General features: G+C 41.8%; 1 protein-coding gene and 1 long non-coding RNA gene across 7 annotated transcripts in view; one reads left to right on the forward strand and one right to left on the reverse strand.

Moving 5' to 3' along the window:
* LOC141097919 (uncharacterized) overlaps window positions 1–14,767 on the forward strand; it is an 85,101-nt gene extending 70,334 nt beyond the window's left edge. Inside the window, exons 2-3 of the long non-coding RNA XR_012234092.1 lie at window positions 11,135–11,236; window positions 14,202–14,767. This is a non-coding gene — a long non-coding RNA (uncharacterized lncRNA). The remainder of the gene's footprint in view (window positions 1–11,134; window positions 11,237–14,201) is intronic.
* Window positions 1–21,192, reverse strand: part of MXRA8 (matrix remodeling associated 8) — a 160,680-nt gene that overhangs the window by 25,674 nt on the left and 113,814 nt on the right. For 4 of the 6 annotated variants that reach the window (XM_073585443.1, XM_073585444.1, XM_073585445.1 and 1 more), the window contains 2 exons: window positions 7,594–7,617; window positions 393–698 (listed from right to left, as the gene is read on the reverse strand). In XM_073585443.1, the coding sequence (XP_073441544.1) occupies window positions 393–698; window positions 7,594–7,617 (330 nt within the window). The remainder of the gene's footprint in view (window positions 1–392; window positions 699–7,593; window positions 7,618–21,192) is intronic. The other 2 variants (XM_073585447.1, XM_073585448.1) reach the window with 1 other exon arrangement.

The following is a 21,192-nucleotide window of genomic DNA, read 5'->3' on the forward strand; positions in this document are numbered from 1 at the left end:
GGTGTCTGGTGTCTTGTCCAAGAGTATATTAGGCAATTTATTACCTTATTCTTAGGTGAAGGCACCAGAGGAGGGGGTACAGTTTATGCCTATTTGAGCTCTATGAGAAAAAGGGTACCATGTCAGTCTGATCACCATCTGCATCAACCCAAATCTATGAATCATGGAAATACGGTAGGTGATCCAGGTTTGGAACAACATAATGGATGTTCCTAATCCCCATGCCCTTTATCCTTTTCCAACCCATGGTTGAACTTGATGGACGTCTAGCTTTTTTTCAAACGTACTATGTAACTATAGTGGTAAAGAAAGTTTTTAACGCTTTGGATAAAGTTACATTGTAAGTTTTGTCAAAATTATTTTAGATTTTTCAAGATTAGACACTTGTATACCTTTTATCACTAAAGAAAAATTGCCATTTTGGAAAGCAGATTTCGACACCATGATTCGACCTTGGTTGTATCCACTGTAGATGCGTTGCTCCCCCGCAGAGAACATGTCCAGGAGGCGCTCTCCTCGGTAGACTCCTTGACTGCTGTAGAGATCCCAGTGTACAACTCTTTGCCTGTCTGTAATGCTGTCTTGTGTCCACACCATGCGATAACTCTGACATACTAAATGGGCCTGAGACCAAGTTGGTGCACTGATGTTAGATACTGAAACAACCACACTCTCTGGATTCTGTTGGCTGGAAGGCACTATGTAGAGAAAAACAATAAATGATTGCGTTCAGGGAAAGACTTGGTTTGTCACAGATGTAATCTGAAGCTTCAAACTCCCCAAATACCTTATGTGACCTATAAAAATGGTGTCTCCTCATGGGACAGAGACTTAAGTTGAATCTCCTGGACACCAATGCAAAATCTATATCAGGACCTAAACCAGCTGTAACTACACCTTTGCAGTGTATAGAAATCCTTATGGACAGGTTATGTTATAGATTTGCTTTTTTGAACAATGAGTAAACTTTGCACTGATTTGATTCTTGACTCTGGAGTGAAAGACCCCTCTCCAATCAACGTATAGTATGTGGACACCTTTGACATGGGGAAAATTATTTTTTACATAGGGTAATTAGTTTCTTTCAAGTTTTTAAAATTGCTCTGTTTCAATTTGCAATCTTCATTCATTTTCAGACCCCAGGAGGTCCCTTCCAACTCTACGATTCTATGATTCTATATGTAGTTTTACAGCCTGATCCAAGTTTCTCTCTCTGTTATATAGGCTGTATGTCAGGTATGTGTGCATAGCTTCTATCCTGCACTTATTTCCTCATCATGTGCTTTCGCCGTTTTTGTTTTTTTTCAGCCCGATTAACCTCTGTTCTCCCTGAGACTGCACATGATTTATGCCCTCTCCACACTCTTGAGATCTGTCACTGCTGCTATCTCTAACACTGAGGAAAGGGAGAGGGAGAGAGCAAGGAACCGGAAAAGTACTCTGTTAGAAAAAGGACTTTTATGTACTCTACAGCAGAAATATAATAGAAAAAAATTAATTAAGATACAAATTATATGTGAAGGTGTACATAGCCTGGAATTGTTCCAATAGGACCAATATGCCAAATATTTGGTTAATGCAAAAAAAAACACTTTAATTCCATATCCAGAATTTCATTGAAGAGGTTAATATCTTCTGGAAAATGTTTTCAGGACTAGTCAATCCATAAAAATACACAATTTGCCAATGTGCATACTTTTGCTTTCTTCAGCAAGTTTTCTTCCTGCAGTTATAAACAGAGGATTTGGAATACAAAAAGATTAATAGAAAAAAAAACCCTAAGGTATTTCAAGTACAAACATTGCAGGACTACGTGCAATAAAGGTGAAACAGATGGATGTTCATGCCTGACGATAACTGTATCCCCAGCTATACCTCAAAGCTTTCTGTCAACTTCTGGTGCCCCGTTTACTTCTGGTTCTATAACCAAAAAGCAATGGAAGAGAGCACTAATAAGGATGCAGAAGGTGCCAGGTCTCATGTGTCCCCTAAACTCACAAAATAGGACTAATGCAATGGGCCCCAATAAGGAAAGTGGGTCACCTCGTTTTGTTTATAATTTTAGACAATTTTTTCTTATTTTTCTTATTGATTTTAGGCAATTTTTTCTTATACTCTCAGCCTACATAATACTTCTATATAGCGTTAAGATAACTCTGCTGAATACATTCCATGAAATATAATATGGAAGGAATAATCAGTCCAAATAACGTTCCCTTAAAAAGAATTTATAGACATTTTAGTTTGTTTTCAAGCTCTTTGAAATTTCTCAGTTTGTTCCCAACTTAGTCAGAGACTATAAAGATAATGTCCAGGGGGCACTCATTACTGGTGGAAGAAAGCTGATACTGGCAGCTAATAGGAAAGGGTTCTTTACAGTTAGAGCAGTCAGACTGTGGAATGCCGACCACAAGAGGTTGTAATGGCAGACACAATAACAGGTCTTAAAAAAGAGCTGCATGATATGCTCAAAACAAGGCTCTGTCCTAGGACCCCTACTATTCTCCAGCTATACCTTCTGCTTGGGACAGCTCATAGAATCCCACGGTTTGCAGTATCACCTCTATGCCGATGACACGCAGATCTACCTATCTGGACCCGACCTCGCCTCCTTACTGACTGAAATCCCACAATGTCTGTCTGCTATCTCAGCCTTCTTCTCCGCTCGCTTTCTCAAACTGAACATGGACAAAACAGAATTCATCATCTTTCCCCCATCTCACGCTACCCCTCCACCAGACCTATCCATCAATGTCAACGGCTGCTCTCTTTCCCCAGTCCCGTACGCTCGGTGCCTTGGGGTGATCCTCGACTCTGCGCTCTCTTTCAAACTACATATCCAAGCCCTCGCCTCCTCCTGCCACCTCAAACGCAAAAATATTTCCCGGATCCGCGCATTCCTCAACCACTAAACCACAAAAACACTAGTGCATACTCTTATCATCTCCCGCCTCCTACTCTCTGGCCTCCCCTCTAGCACTCTGGCTCCGCTCCAGTCCATCCTACACTCTGCTGCCCGACTAATCCACCTGTCTCCCCGCTATTCCCCAGCCTCCCCCCTATGCCAGGCCCTTCACTGGCTTCCTATCGCCCAGAGGCTCCAATTCAAAACCCTAACGATGACATACAAAGCCATCCACAACCTGTCTCCTCCATACAACTGTGACATGGTCTCTGGGTACCTACCCGCACGCAACCTTCGATCATCTCAAGAACTCCTTCTCTACTCCCCCCTTATCTCTTCTTCCCACAACCGCATACAAGACTTCTCCCGTGCTTCCCCCATACTCTGGAACTCCCTGCTGCAACACATCAGACTCTCACCATCAACGGAAACCTTCAAGAAGAACCTGAAGACCCACCTGTTCCGACAAGCCTACAGCCTGCAATGATCCTCGGTCTACTGAACCACAGCATGACCTGCTCTACCCTCTCCTACTGTATCCTCACCCATCCCTGTAGACTGTGAGCCCTCGCGGGCAGGGTCCCATCTCCTTATGTACTTGTGTGTCCCTTGTCTTACACATGTTTACTATACTTGTCTATAGTTCCCCTTTTCACATGTAAAGTGCCATGGAATAAATGGCGCTATATAAATGCATAATAATAATAATACAAAAAACATTGTGGGTTATAGGTAATTTAGTGACAAAATGTATAATGGGTGGAGAAATGTTGACTTTGATGGACCTTGATGGTCTTTTTTCAACTTATGTACGTAAGTATGTAATGTATGTATTGTTTCTTTGGAGTTAGTGCTGAGCTCCTTGTGTACTCTACAACTTCTGCCCCTTTGGTTTCTAAAATGTAAACTTCCTTAAAAGCAGAATACCACTTTATGATCAAGTTCTGACTTTGCGTGTTACCTGCCTGCACGAGTCCCAATGTTGCTGTTATCTAAACAAAAGCTTTATCCACATTATTGATTTCAATGGAATTTGCATAAATCAGTCTCCAATTAGCTGCCACTAATGGTGACTATAGACAGATTAAATGGTATCTTTAAAGAGGACCTGTTAACAGATCAAAAGGGGCCAGTTTTTGCTCTTCTTTCATTCCCGGTGATCCTTGGAGTATTACATTTTTTGGATTTTTTAAATGCGCTATATGGTTCCAGAGATATGAGTCTTTTTTATTTAGTGCTCATTTTTATGAGGTGTGGTTCACAGGATCCTTCTGGGCGTGTCTTCAGGCTGTTTCGCATAATTATGCTGTGAACGACACCACCTTGTAAACATCATAAAATGTAACGCTAATTAAGAAAGCCCATATCTCTGGAACCGTATGGTGGATTCTCAAAAAAAAAAAGCTGAATACTCATGGAAGCAGTGGGGATAAACTGTCATGATCTGCTGTGTTTGTGTGATCAGGTAGTTCAGAGGTTAATCTGGACAGCCTCACTCTGAGACTCTGGGAGGCTTTTTATAGCCTCATTGTGGGCTCACTCCTTGTCGCTTATACTCAGACCCTTGGCCGAGTGTGTGACCCTAGTGTGCTTTATGACTGTGATACTTTATGCTTGCTTGGTTTTGATCTGGTTCTGTCCCTGTTACGAGTTCTGCCTGTTCCTTTTGTACTGCTCTGCTATTCCCGTGTATGACTCTTTTGCCTTGGACCTGACTAATCTCTGACTGCCTCCCTTGTACTGCGTTGCTATCTCTGTGTATGATTCATTGCTTACGTTTTGACTATTCTCTGCTTGTCCCCCTGGTACCACGCCGCCCTCTCTGTGTACGACCCCCGATTGTCTGACCTGAGGTTCCCTAGCCTTTACTCCAGGATTTCGGTTATAGAACCCTATAGCCCTCTCCTGCAGCAAGACGCTAAGCCACGCCCCCTATGGTCACATGATCGCAGGTCCTGGTACTGCTTAACTACTTTCAGTGTCGCAGGTCCTGGTGTCAGAATTTTCACTGCAGTATCGGACCCCGGGTCCTCCCGTAGTCTGGGTGAGATAAACTGATCTACCGCAGGAGTCCGCTGGCGCTGACAGGATCCCGATATAAACTAAATGTAAAAACTGGCCACTTTTGATCTGTTGACAGGTATTCTTTAAAGGAAACCTGACAACTGATACATGATGCCCAAACCAAGGAAGCATATATCAGACACTGGCTGTAATATTTCAACCACTTATGTTCTTCTTGGAAATACTTCCCGGAGACCACACTGTATGAGCGACTAGCCCAAAATTCTGGTCCCTGGCGGACTCTCCTCACCCCACTCCCCTTGAATGACAATTCTCTCCCTACGCACACACGTAGGCATAGCGCTTTCCTCCCCTCCCTCAATTGGCAACATGCAGTTAGGGGCTGGCTCTGCGATGGCCAACTTGAGTTTGTATATTTTTCTGGACAACATATTCAAAAATCACGGACAGCCACAACATTTTACAGAGACTTTGGAAAACCATAATAAAATGATGATTAAAACTATAATAATCTGTAGAGGTTTCCCTGCCTTTTTAAAATTCCCATATGCAGTATTTTTTTTTTTTACAGATAGGGGAAAAAGGTGCTTCCTATTAACTTCCATTTTTTAAACAATCTAAACATCTTTTATTGCCCACCGTACAATCCCTGACGGGATAATAGCAGATAAATAGGCAAACTATCATTTCTATTAAATGGTGAGCCTGTACTTAAAATGAGGAGAAAGAGGAACAATAGTGAGATAATTTTCATCCCCAATGACCCTTGTTGCTGGATTTATGAACTTCATACATTATCACAACCTCTTGAAATTCCAATGTCGTACAATGACTGCAGGGATGGACAACTGGCACAGATCTGTAAACTACGGCTAGAAGAAAGCACAAGTGTAGTCTATGTGTCCTGGATTTCATCATTCACAGATTCCCACCCTTCTGTAATATAGGAGATAATGACTACTGATCTTAATTCTAGGTTATACATTTTATGGATTATTCCCTAAGGGGAAAGAATAAACCTAATCACAGAGGATTTTATCTAGTTTGGAATATTTTAGCAGCTTTTCATACAGGTGCATCTCACAAAATTAGAATATCATTAAAAAGTTAATTTTTTCAGTTCTTCAATACAAAAAGTGAAACTCATATATTATATAGAGTCTTTACAAACAGAGAAATCTATTTCATGTGTTTAGTTCTGTTAACGTTGATGATTATGGCTTACAGTCAATGGAAACCCAAAAGTCATTATCTCAGTAAATTAGAATACTTTTTAACACCGGCTTGAAAAATGATTTTAAAATCCGAAATGTTGGCCTACTGAAATGTATGTTCAGTAGTGATGAGCGAGTATACTCGTTGCTCGGGTTTTCCCGAACATGCTCGAGTTTCCTCCGAGTATTTTGGCGTGCTCGGAGATTGTTTTCATCACCTCAGCTGCATGATTTGTGGCTGCTAGACAGGCTGAATATATGTAAGGAATGCCTGTTTGTTAGGGAATTCACACATGTATTCAGGCTGTACAGCAGCCACAAATCATGCAGCTGTGGCGATGAAAACAATCTCCGAGCATGCCAAAATACTCGGAGGAAACCCGAGCATGCTCAGGAAAACCCGAGCAACGAGTATACTCGCTCATCACTAATGTTCAGTAAATGCACTCAATACTTGGTCGGGGCTCCTTTTGCCTCAATTACTGCATCAATGCAGTGTGGCATGAAGGCGATCAGCCTGTGGCACTGCTGAAGTGTTATGGAAGCCCAGATTACTTTGATAGCAGCCTTCAGCTCGTCTGCATTGTTGGGTCTGGTGTCTCTCTTGAGTCTTGACTGTACCCAATAGATTCTCTATGGGGATAAGGTCAGGCGAGTTTGCTGGCCAATCAAGCACAATGATACTGTTGTTTGTAAGCCAGGTATTGGTACTTTTGTCAGTGTGGACAGGTGCCAAGTCCTGCTGGAGAATGAAATTTCCATCTCCAAAAAGCTTGTCGGCAGAGGGAAGCATGAAGTGCTCTAAAGGAGCATAGTCCTCGGTGTGGTCCTTGTGGTGAGAACCAGAACTTAAGATAGAAGGTTACATTTTTTTTATATTTTTGCTCATCTTAGGATGGGTCATTAATAATATCAGATCAGTGGATGTCCAACATGCAGACCCTTTCAGTTGTTTGTTTCTTCCCTTTTTAGCCAGATGTATACAGTACCGGAAAAGCGCACCTCCACACACTGTGTAGTAGTCTTTCTTAGATACTATAGCTCTGCTGCCATTCAAGTCCATAGAATATGTGCTTCATTACACAGGAACAGCCACTAAAAAGTGTTCTGGACGTGGAAAGAGTTGCAAACGGTTGATTGGTGAGGGTGCTACGCGTTGGACACCCCCAAATTTGAAAATAACTATCTATCCTAAGAATAAGTCCAAGATCACCCCATTTAAGTTACTGTACAACTTTGTGCAAATTGAAACCATCAAGATTCTGTACCTCATATAAGTGTTGAAACCAACAAGCATATTGTGCCACTTTATATCAATCAGACTGTGATGGAGGCAGATGTTTTCTTTTTACACCTTGGGTGAGTGAACAATACTACAGACACCCTGACATCTGTGTGTTATAAAACCTTTGTGAACAGATGAACTAGTATGTTACGGAAAGCTCTTACCTGAATATAAGTAAACATTGGGACCTAAAAGACAAAAACCAGACAATTATTAGGACTTTCGAGTAGAAAAAACTCAACTGTGTTTACAGTAAATAAGTGATCTATTACCATTTTCGTTGCATGTAATTGTAAGGAAAAGATTTGAAGACCAATCCCTGCACAGTGACCACTGCACATAACATTGAGCATAATTGCTTGATATACGGTAAATCAAATATCTGCAATAATGATATTGTAACTCATGACCAAAATGATAAAGATATCGTCAGAAAAACAATGTTTTACATTTTCAAACCCGCCTGCTAAAATGTTCGGATGTGGTGGTAATTCTGCATAAAGCGGGGGAGGGGATGCAGAAGATAAAATGATGCTGTCCGTCAGCTACCCTATAATTATGTTTCATTAGCATTTTTGTGTAAATTGCTTACTCTGCTAGAATGAGGCAGTGGTAACACCAAGATATAATAACAGAGTCGCTAAATGCTTCTACCACAGGCACAATAATGTTCTGAAATCGGTGGACGCCTCCTTTAACTAATTTTTTTTTCAGAGTTAGAATTATTTGGACATGTGTTCACGGGGCCTGACCCGCGCATCTGTGGAATGAGATCGACAAGAGCCAGAAAGTTATATAACGCTTTTTTTTTTTTTTAATATGTACCAACGTGTCAAACACAATAAAGGAGTATTTTGGGAGATTTTGTATTCACTTGTCCTAGTCTGTGTCCTAAAAAGACAGAATAGTCCCCAAAATACTGAAGACGAATCCTAAGAACAGAGTCACACGTAAATATGGAGCTGATCAAAAAATTTTTAAAATCATTTTATCGGACATTGGTAGAACTTAAAGGGTTTTTTAGAAATAGGAAAAAAAAGAAGGAAAATGTCATTGTGAATAAATACCTTTAATTAACAATTGTTTTCGTCTAAGCAGGTAATCACTATAGAATTAAAATGTCCGCCATCTTGTTACCTTGGCAGAAACCTGTCCTAGATTGTTAGCACAGGACAGGTGCATGTGAGCATGTGCAATATATAACTTTGCTGCTGTGACCTGAAAATAACACCTATACCACGTACGGTCAAACTATCTCTAGGTACCTATCCTGCGACATCTATCCAAAGAAGTGGTTGGAACCACAACTATGAGGAAGGGATCCTCTGTCCTTTGGATAAATGTGAGCAAAATTCACTTTCCTCTATGCCTTTTGAACTCCAAATTAAGATGATTTGTTTCACGAGACCTTGGGAAATCAATACAACACGGCCTTGTATGGTGTACTCAGATTTTATGCTTTATTAGCAGATTCAAGATACTTAAGTAGTGTCACAGACAAAGAAGAGTTCCCTCCAAAAAAAGGAGCCAATAGGAATTTTATGGGAGTGAAGAGGAATGTGAAACATCCCCGCCCAGCAGTGTTTTTTGATTGCCATGATACAGGAGTTATCAGACAGGATAAATACCACAAACACAAAATGAAGTCTGTTCTCTCACATGTTGGGAATAAGCTTTTAATCCTTTAAAGGGGACCTATCATTTGTCATAAATAGTGTTGAGCGATACCATTCGATATAGAGAAATATCGGATCGGATTGGATCGGCCCGATACAAAAAAAGTATCGGGTATCGCCGATTCCGATACCGGAAGTCCCATTCAAGTCAATGGGACAGAAATATCGGAATTAAAAAAAACACTTTCTTTACTTGCACATCCAGTTTGGGAAGGGGGAAGAGTGTGGGCGGTGCATGGGTGGACACTGTGCGTCTCTGTGTGTGCGGGCGAGGTCTGTGCGGGCCTGCCGGGGGTCTGTACAGGCCTGCCGGGGGGGCTTGTACCGGCTGCCGGGGGTCTGTACGGGCCTGCTGGGGGCTTGTGCCGGCTGCCGGGGGTCTGTACGGGCCTGCCGGGGGCTTGTGCCGGCTGCCGGGGGTCTGTGTCGGCTGCCGGGGGTCTGTACGGGCCTGCCGGGGGCTTGTGCCGGCTGCGGGGGTCTGTACGGGCCTGCCGGGGGCTTGTGCCGGCTGCCGGGGGTCTGTACGGGCCTGCCGGGGGCTTGTGCCGGCTGCTGGGGGTCTGTGTGGGCCTGCTGGGGGTCTTGTGTGTGTGCAGGCATCGTCCGATGGGACTACAAGTCCCATCGGGCGATGCCTGCTACAATGACAGTGATTGACACATTAGCCAATGATGAGACAGTAGTAGTCCCATCATCCGGCTAATGTGTTGACATATAACAGAGTACATACTCACCAATACTTGTCACATTGTTCCCCGAAGCCAGTGTCATCTATGAAAAAATATGAAAACAACAAACAAGCCATATACTCCCTGATCCGCAGAAATCCACGAGTGTCCCACGCCAATTTCCCGTGGAGAACAGCAGCATCAGCTGATGCGACCGCTCTCTACGGGGCTCCAGGAATCCAATGACGGGAGGTAGGTATTCTTCCGCACTGTATTCCTCCGCCACTGTAAAAAAAATAGTCCCTAGTCTCACTTTTGGCATCCACGGGAAATGTGGACAAGTGACAAGTCCCTTTTAAAACAGTGTTGATACTTAATGCCCATTTTTGTTGTATGAATGTAGTGTATATGTAGTATGTATGTAGTATGTATGTATGTATGTATGTAGTATGTATGTATGTTGTATGAATGTAGTATATATGTAGTATGTATGTAGTATGAATGTAGTATGTACTGTATGTCTGTAGCAGACCCCCGCCAGCCGGTACAAGCCCCCGGCAGGCCCGCACAGACCCCCGGCAGCCGGCACAAGCCCCCGGCAGGCCCGTACAGACCCCAGGCAGCCGGCACAAGCCCCCGGAAGCCGGCACAGGCCCCCGGCAGGCCCGTACAGATCCCCGGCAGCCGGCACAGGCCCCCGGCAGGCCCGTACAGGCCCCCCACAGTCGGCACAGACCGCGCATCATGATGCGCACAGACCGCGCATCATGATGACATCATTTCAGCAGCCAATCAAAGCCACAACAGTGGCTCATTGCATTATGGGGACTTCCGATTCCGGTATCCGATATTGAAAAAAATATCGGTACTCGGTATCGGAATTCCGATACAGCGAATATCGGCCGATACCCTATATTTGCAGTATCGGAATGCTCAACACTAGTCATAAATACTCTTTTTTTTTTACTTGGTGTAAAACCCGCTATTCTTCTGAATCTGATGTTTTTCTTTTGTTTCTGCGCCTCTCCATTCCTGAGATATGGATCCATTTCCCTTGTATATAGATCTAGTCTTTTTAACACGTGGGCGTGGTCTTCACATCTTCTACTATTAAGGAGCATGCCCAGTTGGCTAAAGCAGACTTATTTATATAAAAATGAGGGCCATATCTAAGGAACGGAGAGGCGCAAGAACAAAAGAAAAACAGCGCCGGATTTGGGAGAACAGCAGTATTTACACTGGGTAAAATAATATGCTTTCATGGCAAGTGACAAGTCCCTTTTAAAACAGTGTTGATACTTAATGCCCATTTTTTTTCACTCACTTGCATTACTTACTCCAGTATCTGCAATTTGTAGGTCTTGACTTGTTGGAAAACAACTCCCACCATGCTGTGACAGCCGCAAACCACCACATATGGTTTCTATATATACAGTGTTGCAGACACATGCACAGCTCAGGTCAGTAATAAAGAAATTAATGAGTCATATATCCAAGTCTAATGGAAAAAAAAACCTCATAAGTAGCAGGTATTCATTCTGCCGGTAGCCTATATTGTGTGTAAATATTCCAAATTAGATGCAGATGCTTCTAAAACTGCTGCTAATAAAATCTGTTTTTCTAAACGCCTCTTGGTTTCGCAATAAACCTTAAAAAAAAATTATTTAACCCCCTTTCCCTCCTCCGTTATCAAAGACTCTATGTTATTAAACCGCAGCAGAATGGATGGCTTTTTTTCTAGGTCATTTTGTTTGGTTTCCCTTTCTCATATGCGTGCAGCTGTGTTATTCTGAAAAAATGCACTGTTTATGTTATAACCCATAGTCTACAGTCCAAGAGCAGATAAACGGCGTATAAGAATGCGCCGTGGCCAATGATGAAATGAATATAATAGAGAAATGTTAAAAACTGTCTCATGTAAAAACATATCCGTTACATATAGACCACAGATCGGGCGAAATTTTATTATTTTGGACCACCCTGATCCAGAGCAAAACGCCTATAAAGCTGCCCAAACATTTATTCAGTCAACTTTTGTGCGCCCCAACTCATGATGCAATGGCAGAAGGGGATAAGGCACAACAAAACCTTTCTGGCAGCAGGAACAAAGGGTTGGGCATGTTAAGATGCAACATGTCCCATCCCTCTGTCCACTGACATCTGTTGGAACCATGAACTATTTAAGAATTAATAAGAAGTTGCTTAAAAATAGATTTGAATGGGGCTGCCCTCTCCCATGGGAACAAAGGATCGGGCATGTTAAAATCCAACATGCCTTATCCCTCTTTCTCTTCACATCTTTTGAATCTTTTATAGTTCTCGACACTCCTCCAGTCGAAACAAAGGATCGGGCATATTAAATCCAGCATGTTCCATCCCTCTATCTGTTGAAACCTGTTTTGCTTAAAACTAGTTTTAAATGGGGTTTTCTGACCTCATTGTAAAATTTACAGATGTAAAGGATGGGATGACAATAATAAAATGATGTATACTTCTCTGCTATCACCTGGCTGATCCTCTGCATGGCGCTCTTGTAGTCTCCACCAACATCGGAAGTCAAGATACCACCATTTTTCTATCACAGGACTGCTGGGGTCTGTTTTTTTCTGATCAGGTGCTGTTATAGTCACCTGACCACTGCACTGAAGCCAATCACTGGTCTCAGAAGTCCTTAGATAGCAGAACACTGATATTATTGATTCTGGTGCTGACTCAGAACACCAGATTGGCCTACACTGGATCTACGGTGATGACAACAGGTGCATATACATAATTTTATTATTTTTCACCCTATCTTTACACAGGACTTTTCATTTATTTTTTTTTAGATTTAAACTGAGTCCCTCCTCCAATTGTGGCTACTCCACTGATTCTAGGACAGTTTTTATGTATTTCCTGTGCCTCCCCTTTCCATAGTTATGTCTCTGTAATAAAGTTGCAAAGCTTACCTTGAACCTCCTGGGCGTGTACCACAGAACTTCACTGTGGGAGTGGCCATATTTTGATTGGCCAGCATCAAAGGAGAAAAAGCAAATGACCACAGAGAAGTTCTGTGGTATACGCCCAGGAGATTGTTGGCAAACTTTCTTACAGGGGGGCATAACTTTGGAAGGGACGGGGAAGGAAAAGAAAAACTGTCATAAAACCAGTGGATCAGTGACAACTGGATGAGGCACATAGTTTAAATAATAAAAAAAAACTACAGTGAATGATCATCTTTATGTTATGTGTTTTTTTTCTTTTAAATAATTGTAACATTTGGAAGAAAATCAGTATAATGAACAAAAGGAAAGACAAAACTTCCCCAATAGGTCTCAGAAATCATGGCCCTATGACTTCTAAGTATGGCACTCACAGACTACTATGAGGTCTTTCTGTGTCTCCATATGTCTCTGATTTCATACAAAGGCATATGAAGATTTCTCCTAACAGTTTTTTTATCATGCCACATCCTGCTTTATGCCCCCTGACAGCTATCTCTGTATTACAGCACCTGATGAAGGCACCACATGTAGTTTCTACAGTACAGAACTATACAGGTTGGCACTTGGACTGAGGCCGTACTCTGCACCTCTGCAGCTCTCTTCCGCTGTGATAATAGATGCATTAGGACTGTTTCACATGATGAAAAACATAGCCCGGGAACGTGCTGACTGATGACATGTTGCATTGTGTCAGATATTTGGTCTCCGTCTTATTATATTACAGTACACTGATATTTTCCTGTTCATCTCGATAAGTGCCCCGTCAGTCACATTGTCTTCATCTCCACTCCATATGTTCCGCCAGTTATTATAGTCTAGACAAGTCTTGACTCGAGAGGACCCATGCACCCGTACTGTGATGTTCGGTCATTTCACGCTATGCTTTGCTTCTTTTTTTCCTCTGCTAAACACAGTTCTGTGCGGTTAAATGCATCCATGCCCAATCCTATTATCCAAATTTCCTTCTGACAGCTATCTCTCCCATTCACGCATTCAAACAATTTACAATTTGCCAAATCTCTGCCCACGGGGAAGAGAGAAGACAAATACGGCTCTTATTCTGCCTGTAGAACAAATGATGCCATTTACAATGACTAGATATGATAGGAATGGACGGTTCCACCCTGAAGTTCTTAGCCAGACACCTGACAATCAAATGTCAGAGCGCAGAAGAACAAACTTACTAGGATATCACTTTTCTTTATTCCCTTAAAATAAAATAACATCGTTTTAGGATTAGTTATAGGCTACTTTTTTTCGGCCATCCAGTGGCCACCGATTAGTGACCTGAGCGTGGACAAGCTTCTGTGAATCAGTTTGCACAAACTTTAATATGAACCCTAACCCTGTATCAACAGGCAAGAGCTGCATTCATACTTCTGCTGGATTGTGAATTTAACTTGTTTTACTACAGTAATCTAATACTCTTACTCCATTTTAGATGCTATCGATACCGCAAGAGAAATGAGAGATGGTGAGCATGATGGTTGGGTTGTGTATGGACACAACACCACTAGAAGCCTTAGAATCCGTGGCTGCAGGAAAAATTCTTCCACATAGCAAGACACTTTAGTGGAGAGCTCACGGTACTTGGGATTCACTTGATGAAATGAAGAATTTGCGATGGTATAAAATAGAGGCTTTTATTAATCAACGCATTTCGGCGCCGAACTGGTGCCTTTTTGAAGGTAAAAAAACAAATCTCATGTTGTGTATTCCATTTTAGAAGCGCAGTTAAACTGCCAAGGATTTGACATTTGACTGTCGAAAGGTTTGTTGAGTAAATGTAAAAGAAACCAGCAGAATTATGAATGCTGCTCTGGAGTATAAGACAATTGGAAATGGCTGGAGTCTTGAAATGCCTAGCAGCCCATTCAAAATGGAACCGACATATTAAAGAACCCGGTGATTGTCTGATGCCCAGGTTATGTATATTAACTCCTTGCTGGCTGCAGTCAAGCACCATTGTGAATGAAGATGATCACATAGTTCTAGGTTTAATACTCCTTTGCATTACTTCACTAGCTTTAATTTACTAATTCTTTGTATTATTTCACTACTTTACTTGTTCATTGCGTTATTTCACTACTTTTACTATATAAGTTATTTGCGTTATTTCACTACTTTAAGGCTAGGTTCACATTAGCGTTCCTCAGAGCTGCAGAGGGCTGCAGACTTCCGCCATGAAGCTCCGCCCACTGTCGCACCTCCTCGGGTCAGTTCCGCCTACATCTACATACAGCCTGCATACCTATCTTTAATATTGGGTATGCAGGCCGTGCGGATGTATGCGGATGTGTCCGCATACGTCATTTTGACGATGCGGCGAACAAAACAAATTGCAACACGGTGTGTTCAACGCAGTTTGCCGCATCGTCAAAACGACGCATGTGGACGCATCCGCATACATCTGCATGGCCTGTGTACCGACTGTTAAAGATAGGTATGCAGGCTGCATGCAGATGTAGGCGGAGCTTCTGGAGGAGGTGTGGCAGTGGGCAGAGCTTCACAGAGGAAATTCGCAGCCCTCCGCAGCTCTGAGGAACGCTAATGTGAACCTAGCCTAACTTTGCAAGTTCTTTGCGTTATTTCACTATTTTTTATTAGTTTTGTGTGTTATTTCACTACTTTAATTTTACAAGTTCTTTGTATTATTTCACTATGTTTACTAGTTCTTTGCGTTATTTCACTACTTTTACTTCACTAGTCCTTTACAGTGGTCCCTTTGTATATTTTTGGTGGTCTAAAGGTAAACCAGCTCGATACTGATCCCATGTCATGGATTGTCACAAACGTTCTAATATTTAGATACGTTTATTTTATGGACAGAGTTCTCTGCAAAAAAAAAAGTTAAAAGAAATCATAATCTTTAGTAGTGTGCTGCCTTTAGGACTTATAGAATCGAATACTCAGCAGATATGTATACAGTAAGTAAGGTGAGGAACAATAATATGATGAATAACAGGAAAATGTGTAGCATCAGCACAAACCCACCTGTGCAAGCTCTACTACAGAGTGTCCTAAGTCGCTTAGTACTTTGCAGGTACAGACGTGTGCAATTGGCCTCTAGATATAATATACCTGATACACAGGAATATGATGTAATTATATCTAAACACAATATGAATATTACATGTAAATCATTGAGGGGTTCAGAAAACCAAACAAGGCAGTAGGACAATGGTTTCTAACTTGAAGAATGAGATTTAGTACAGTAAAGAGATTTAACCATAAATGTAACTACGGTACTTAGAATAAATAATTTACTGTCACTGAATGATCTCTCTTCTCAAAAAATGTTAGTAATGATTCTCAGTGTCAAACAGCTGTAACAAAGCCTGCTGTTTAGTGGAGCTCTATATGTAAATCCTTATTGTCATAATGGAATAAGTTATGTTTCAGAATCCTTTCGAGGTGATACGACCATGGGTTTCCATCAGATACAATGATTTATTCCCATTCTGCAAAATGTCTTTTTAAAATGACCCCACTTTGCGACAGTGGTGGTACATGTGGCTTTAATGAGAAAACTACCGTAATTGAGAGCTTCACTGGGGAATATTTGTCTTTTGGGGCTTTTAGTGAGGTCTAAAATGAGATTATTAAAAACATATAGGCGTAAAATTGGGAATAACGTAACATATGTAGGAATTTAACCCAAATGTGAGACTGTCTTGGGATACTTGTGCCAAGTTTTAATCGTCTAGACATTTGACATTGCCAACTTTTTAGATTCCGAAAACCAGTTTCTCTACAATGTCATGGCTACTTTTTGGATATTCAGGCTTTTCATAGGTTATTATATATTGATCATACATTTCCCCTTGTACATATGCTTCCACATGGTTCTGTATTCTGCAGTGTTAGAGTTGAGCAAAATCCTTGGACCGATGTTCAGTCTGGACCTACATGGCAGTCGGACCAGGACAGTCTTCACTTCTACAATTAACATCCTACACCCACCATTCTGTGCACCTCTAGCATTTACTAGGCCCTGTGGTCTCATGACATTGCGTGAGTACTAGTGAAGTGCCTAAAATGTCAGAGGTGTCTAGGATGCCAACTGTAGATGTGAAAACTGCCCTGGTGTGGCTGCCATGAAGGACCAGACTGATCACTGGACCAAGGCAGCGCAATTTATTTTACTCAACTCTAACCACTACCATAAAAAGCCCAGTGTATTCTCTGCATTTGTCCCCTACATATTTGGCAACAACTGCCTCCTGTACCAACCATGCTTCCTCGACAAATCAATTGGGTTCTTAATGTAGACATACACAGTTTTTATGTGTTTTCGTTCTGTATTATAATCAAGTTTTCTGACTTTTCAAAAACATACTTTTCATTTTTGTGACCATACCCTTCTTGTTAATTATCCTCATCTTTCCACTTTGTGTTCTGATCATATTTTTTCTTTTTCCAATAAGCTTGGTCTCATAATAATTGGTTAAGGGAATCCATCGCCAGGCTTATGCCTCCTTGTCTCAGAGTAGTGACAAAGACCCCTATTCCTTCACTGAGTCACTTACTTTATTACTCTCTTATAAAAATGGTGTACCCCCTGGACTCCTGAAGTAGTTGGCAAGTCTACTAGGCGCCAATAAAGTCTTCTGAAATGTCACAGAAAGAACAGTATAGGGAGCAAGCTGTCAATCCATCATCATGAGGTTTCAGCAGCCCTGTGTAATGTCACCTTCATTCCTGTACTCTGCTTAACATCTGGGCAATATTTCAAGAAAGCTGCTCCATTTTACATTCCTTTTAAATTGATAAGAGTGCTAGTAAAGGAGCATTTGTCAGAGTTTTATGAGTTAGAAGCAAATCTGTTTCAACATGTGAGCCAATAATCCAGTGATACGAAGCGTCTTATTTTTAGAGTCCTCTGGTGACATATTTTATTGGGAAACTTTGATTAGGTGCAAATAAGTCTAAGAGATTTGCCCATAGGAGAACAAGTCAATGGTGTGTACATGTGGACTTTAAAGAGGTCTATGACCAAGCTTGTCTCAGCTGTGAAGTTCAGGCCATCTTGATTTGAAGGTCAGGTGTCAACATTACATTTTATTCAACCAGGGAATATATGCAGAAGAGAAAGAAGCATTTATTGTGCCTTTGGGTTGGTATCAAAACCCAAAATATGGCCTGGTTGTTGGAGCTGGGGGAGATATGGATTGGCTCCAACTTCATCCAACTTATGTCTGGAGGTGTCCAACAAAGCTCATTAGAAGCCGGATGTGGAGGCTCCTTTTGATATATACTAAAAACATGGCTCCCAGTCCGGCCAACAGACCATGTTAAGGCCTGTGGAAGTCTCCATCACCATAGGGAACGGTATAGACATTACATTATGATTCGGGTAGCCTGTAAAGGGCCTTACACCTACCATTGCTTTGCTGTATGTGAAGATAAAGCCGGTTGGAACCAAAATTACTACGTTGGCATGAAAGCTTGTCCTTTGCCAACTATCTTGCACAGAAGATGGAGATTATATGAGCTACTTTACCCCCAAGTGATCGCAGTATACAAAATATATTATGGATGATCATACGAAAATCACATATGAACTTTTATTTTTTCTATATATATAATTACAGTATATAACATGCCAAAATGGCTTAGAAAATATCTAAAGCGACAAAACATTTGTCAAAATTGTCTCTTGAGAGATTTGAGTTGGCACGACCATATCGTTTTTGGTATCAGCTTGCCCCTTTCACAGACCATGCTCCATTTTTCAGGCACCCCCTCAACATAAACCTTTCTGGAGGTTTGTGCAATACACAGGTGACTTGCCAGATGTTACGAGAGTCTGGGAAATCTTTTTCTAGGAGATACCTGGATGTTCTTGGTGAGCTGGCAGCTATGGACAAGACTGGAAGATGATCAGGACCATGCATGCAGAGGCATAATGATAGCGGTTGTAGAGGGTCATTTTACCAGGAAGGGGCCCAGGATGGAGACATTACACCAGGATAGGGGACTGTTGTGAATTCACTTTCTGGCCTACCTCTGGTTGCTGGTGAAGGTAGTGGAGATGGTTGTATTGACAGAGGGGTCGCGAGTTCTCTTTCCGGGCTCCCTCTGGTGGTTACAGGAGGTAATGGAGCTGATCTAATTAACAGAGGCCTGCCACCTGATAATGAGGAGGATGATTGGACATTGGGAGTTTCTGACTGGATTTAAAACAGCCGACTTCCTCTATCCCTGCTGGTGATTTTTTCCTGCCTCCTGAGGTCTTAGTTTCCAGCTCAGTCCCTGCATGCTCAAGCTAAGTGTTCTTTTGCTATTGTTCACATTTGATTTGGTTTTGTCTATTTCAGTTTTGTGTGGTCAGCCAGCCCCGGCTGGGGCTGTGCTGAATTTCCATCCTTATGTTATTGTTTGTGCCAGTTTGTTTTTGTCCCTTATTAGATTGGCCTCTCTTTGCTCTGTTTTCAGAATATACCAGAGTGCTGATATAGTGGGCGAAGTCTAGTGACTTCAGTATTTTTTCTATCAGGCGTGTTGGGCATTTTTTGCAGGGTTTTTTGCGTGATTGCAGTGTTTTTCCTTTCCTGTCCTGTCTAGTTAGTTTGGGCCCCATCGTTTGCTCAGCCTATTTTTCTACCTGCATTTGTGTTTTCATCTTGTCTCACCGACAATATATGTTTGGGGGCTATCTATTCCTTTTGGGGTCTGCTCTGGGGCAGTTTAGATTTCCCCTTTCTTGCTTTAGGCTTATTTAGTTCTCCGGCTGTGTCAAGGCATCAAGAATCATCGTAGGTACGCTCAACAGCTACTGCTAGTTGCGTGGATAGGATCAGGGGTCTGCAATCTGCTTAGTTACCAACCTCTCTGGTTTTCTGTGGCTTAGCTTGGTCTTGCTTTCCTCCTCGGGGACCCAATCATAACAGGGGACATTATAACTGGAAGGGTCCCAGTATGGGGGATATTATATCAGGATGGGGCTAGGATAGGAACATTATTACAGGAAAGGGCTCATGATGGAGAGATTATAGCAGGAAGGGGGCCAGTTGGGAGACATTAGACCAGGAAGGTGCCCAGGATATTGGACATTATTGCTGGAAGGGACCCAACATGGTGAATATTCATATTGGAAGGGGCACAGGATGTTGGACATTATTACTGCAAATTGCCCAGGATGGGGGATACATATCTATACATGTCTACTCACTATCATTTGTATTGCTTCAGGTTTGTAGTCCTTTTTTACATTTTGTTTTTCCATTGGCTCCAGAATTAGCACAGAACCTTGTCAATCACCAGCAGCATCTGGGAACACCCAATTTTTTCTTCTGGGCCGAGTGGACTAGCGCCAGTGTGTCACTCTATTATTTAAACCCTTTTTTACATTTTGTTTTTCCATTGGCTCCAGAATTTTTGTTTATGGCTCCAGGATTTCATGGGATAATATGCATCTCGAGTGTCTTGTGGATTTTGGTATTTTGTGGTGTTTATATATAGCTATATACAGTAATTTATCGCTTTTATGTGTCCGTAAGGAACAGCCAGACAAAAAGCATGTCCTCATTTTGCAAGATTTTCTTTAAATTGGGCTTGTGTCCCTTAAATATCAGAACGTCAGGAACCTTAGCTTCATGGAAAATAAAAATATTCAAAAGAATAACCACACAATTTATATTAAAAACAAATCTAAAATAATAATAACATATATATATATATATATATATATATATATATATATAAAAATAGTCAATCTACGAATTACACACCGCTATTCTAAAACGGATTTTCATTGGTGCTTTATGAGTTATTGGCCCCTTAAAAAACATACATATTTCATGGCATTCATAAAATAAAATATCTTATGTTTCAAGATGGAATTTTGTAGTCTTAACACTGCACCAAGTGCAAGAAGAGAATAATGACTGCCAAATGCTCCGGACTGGAGGAAAATGATACAACATGGACCGAAAATGACATATCTCTCTACAGCAGTCACAGAGTCACAGAGAAGACAAGCAGAGAGCTAATGACGGCCATTGTATGAATAGCTTGGGGTCTCGGCTCCAGGAATGGAGCATGTACCATACAACATGTGTATATGTCATACACGTCTAGCCCTCTCTAGGTATATAGTTATATCTGTGCACGTCAGTAGCCGCTTTCCTGCTGCCATAGCAAAGGCGGCCACAGTGCCCCATAGCAAAGGCGGCCACAATGCCCCATAGCAGTGACAGCCACAGTGTCCCATAACAATGACAGCCACAGTGCCCCTTAACAGTGACAACCACAGTGTTTCATAACAGTGACAGCCACAGTGCCCCGTAACAGTGACAGCCACAGTGCCCCATAACAATGACAGCCACAGTGTCCCATAACAATGACAGCCACAGTGTCCCATAACAATGACAGCCACAGTGCCCCTTAACAGTGACAACCAGTGTTTCGTAACAATGACAGCCACAGTG

The sequence above is a fragment of the Dendrobates tinctorius genome, unplaced genomic scaffold (assembly GCF_039654945.1).
Source record: "Dendrobates tinctorius isolate UK_male_01 unplaced genomic scaffold, ASM3965494v1 ptg000086l, whole genome shotgun sequence".
Lineage (NCBI taxonomy): Eukaryota > Metazoa > Chordata > Amphibia > Anura > Dendrobatidae > Dendrobates > Dendrobates tinctorius.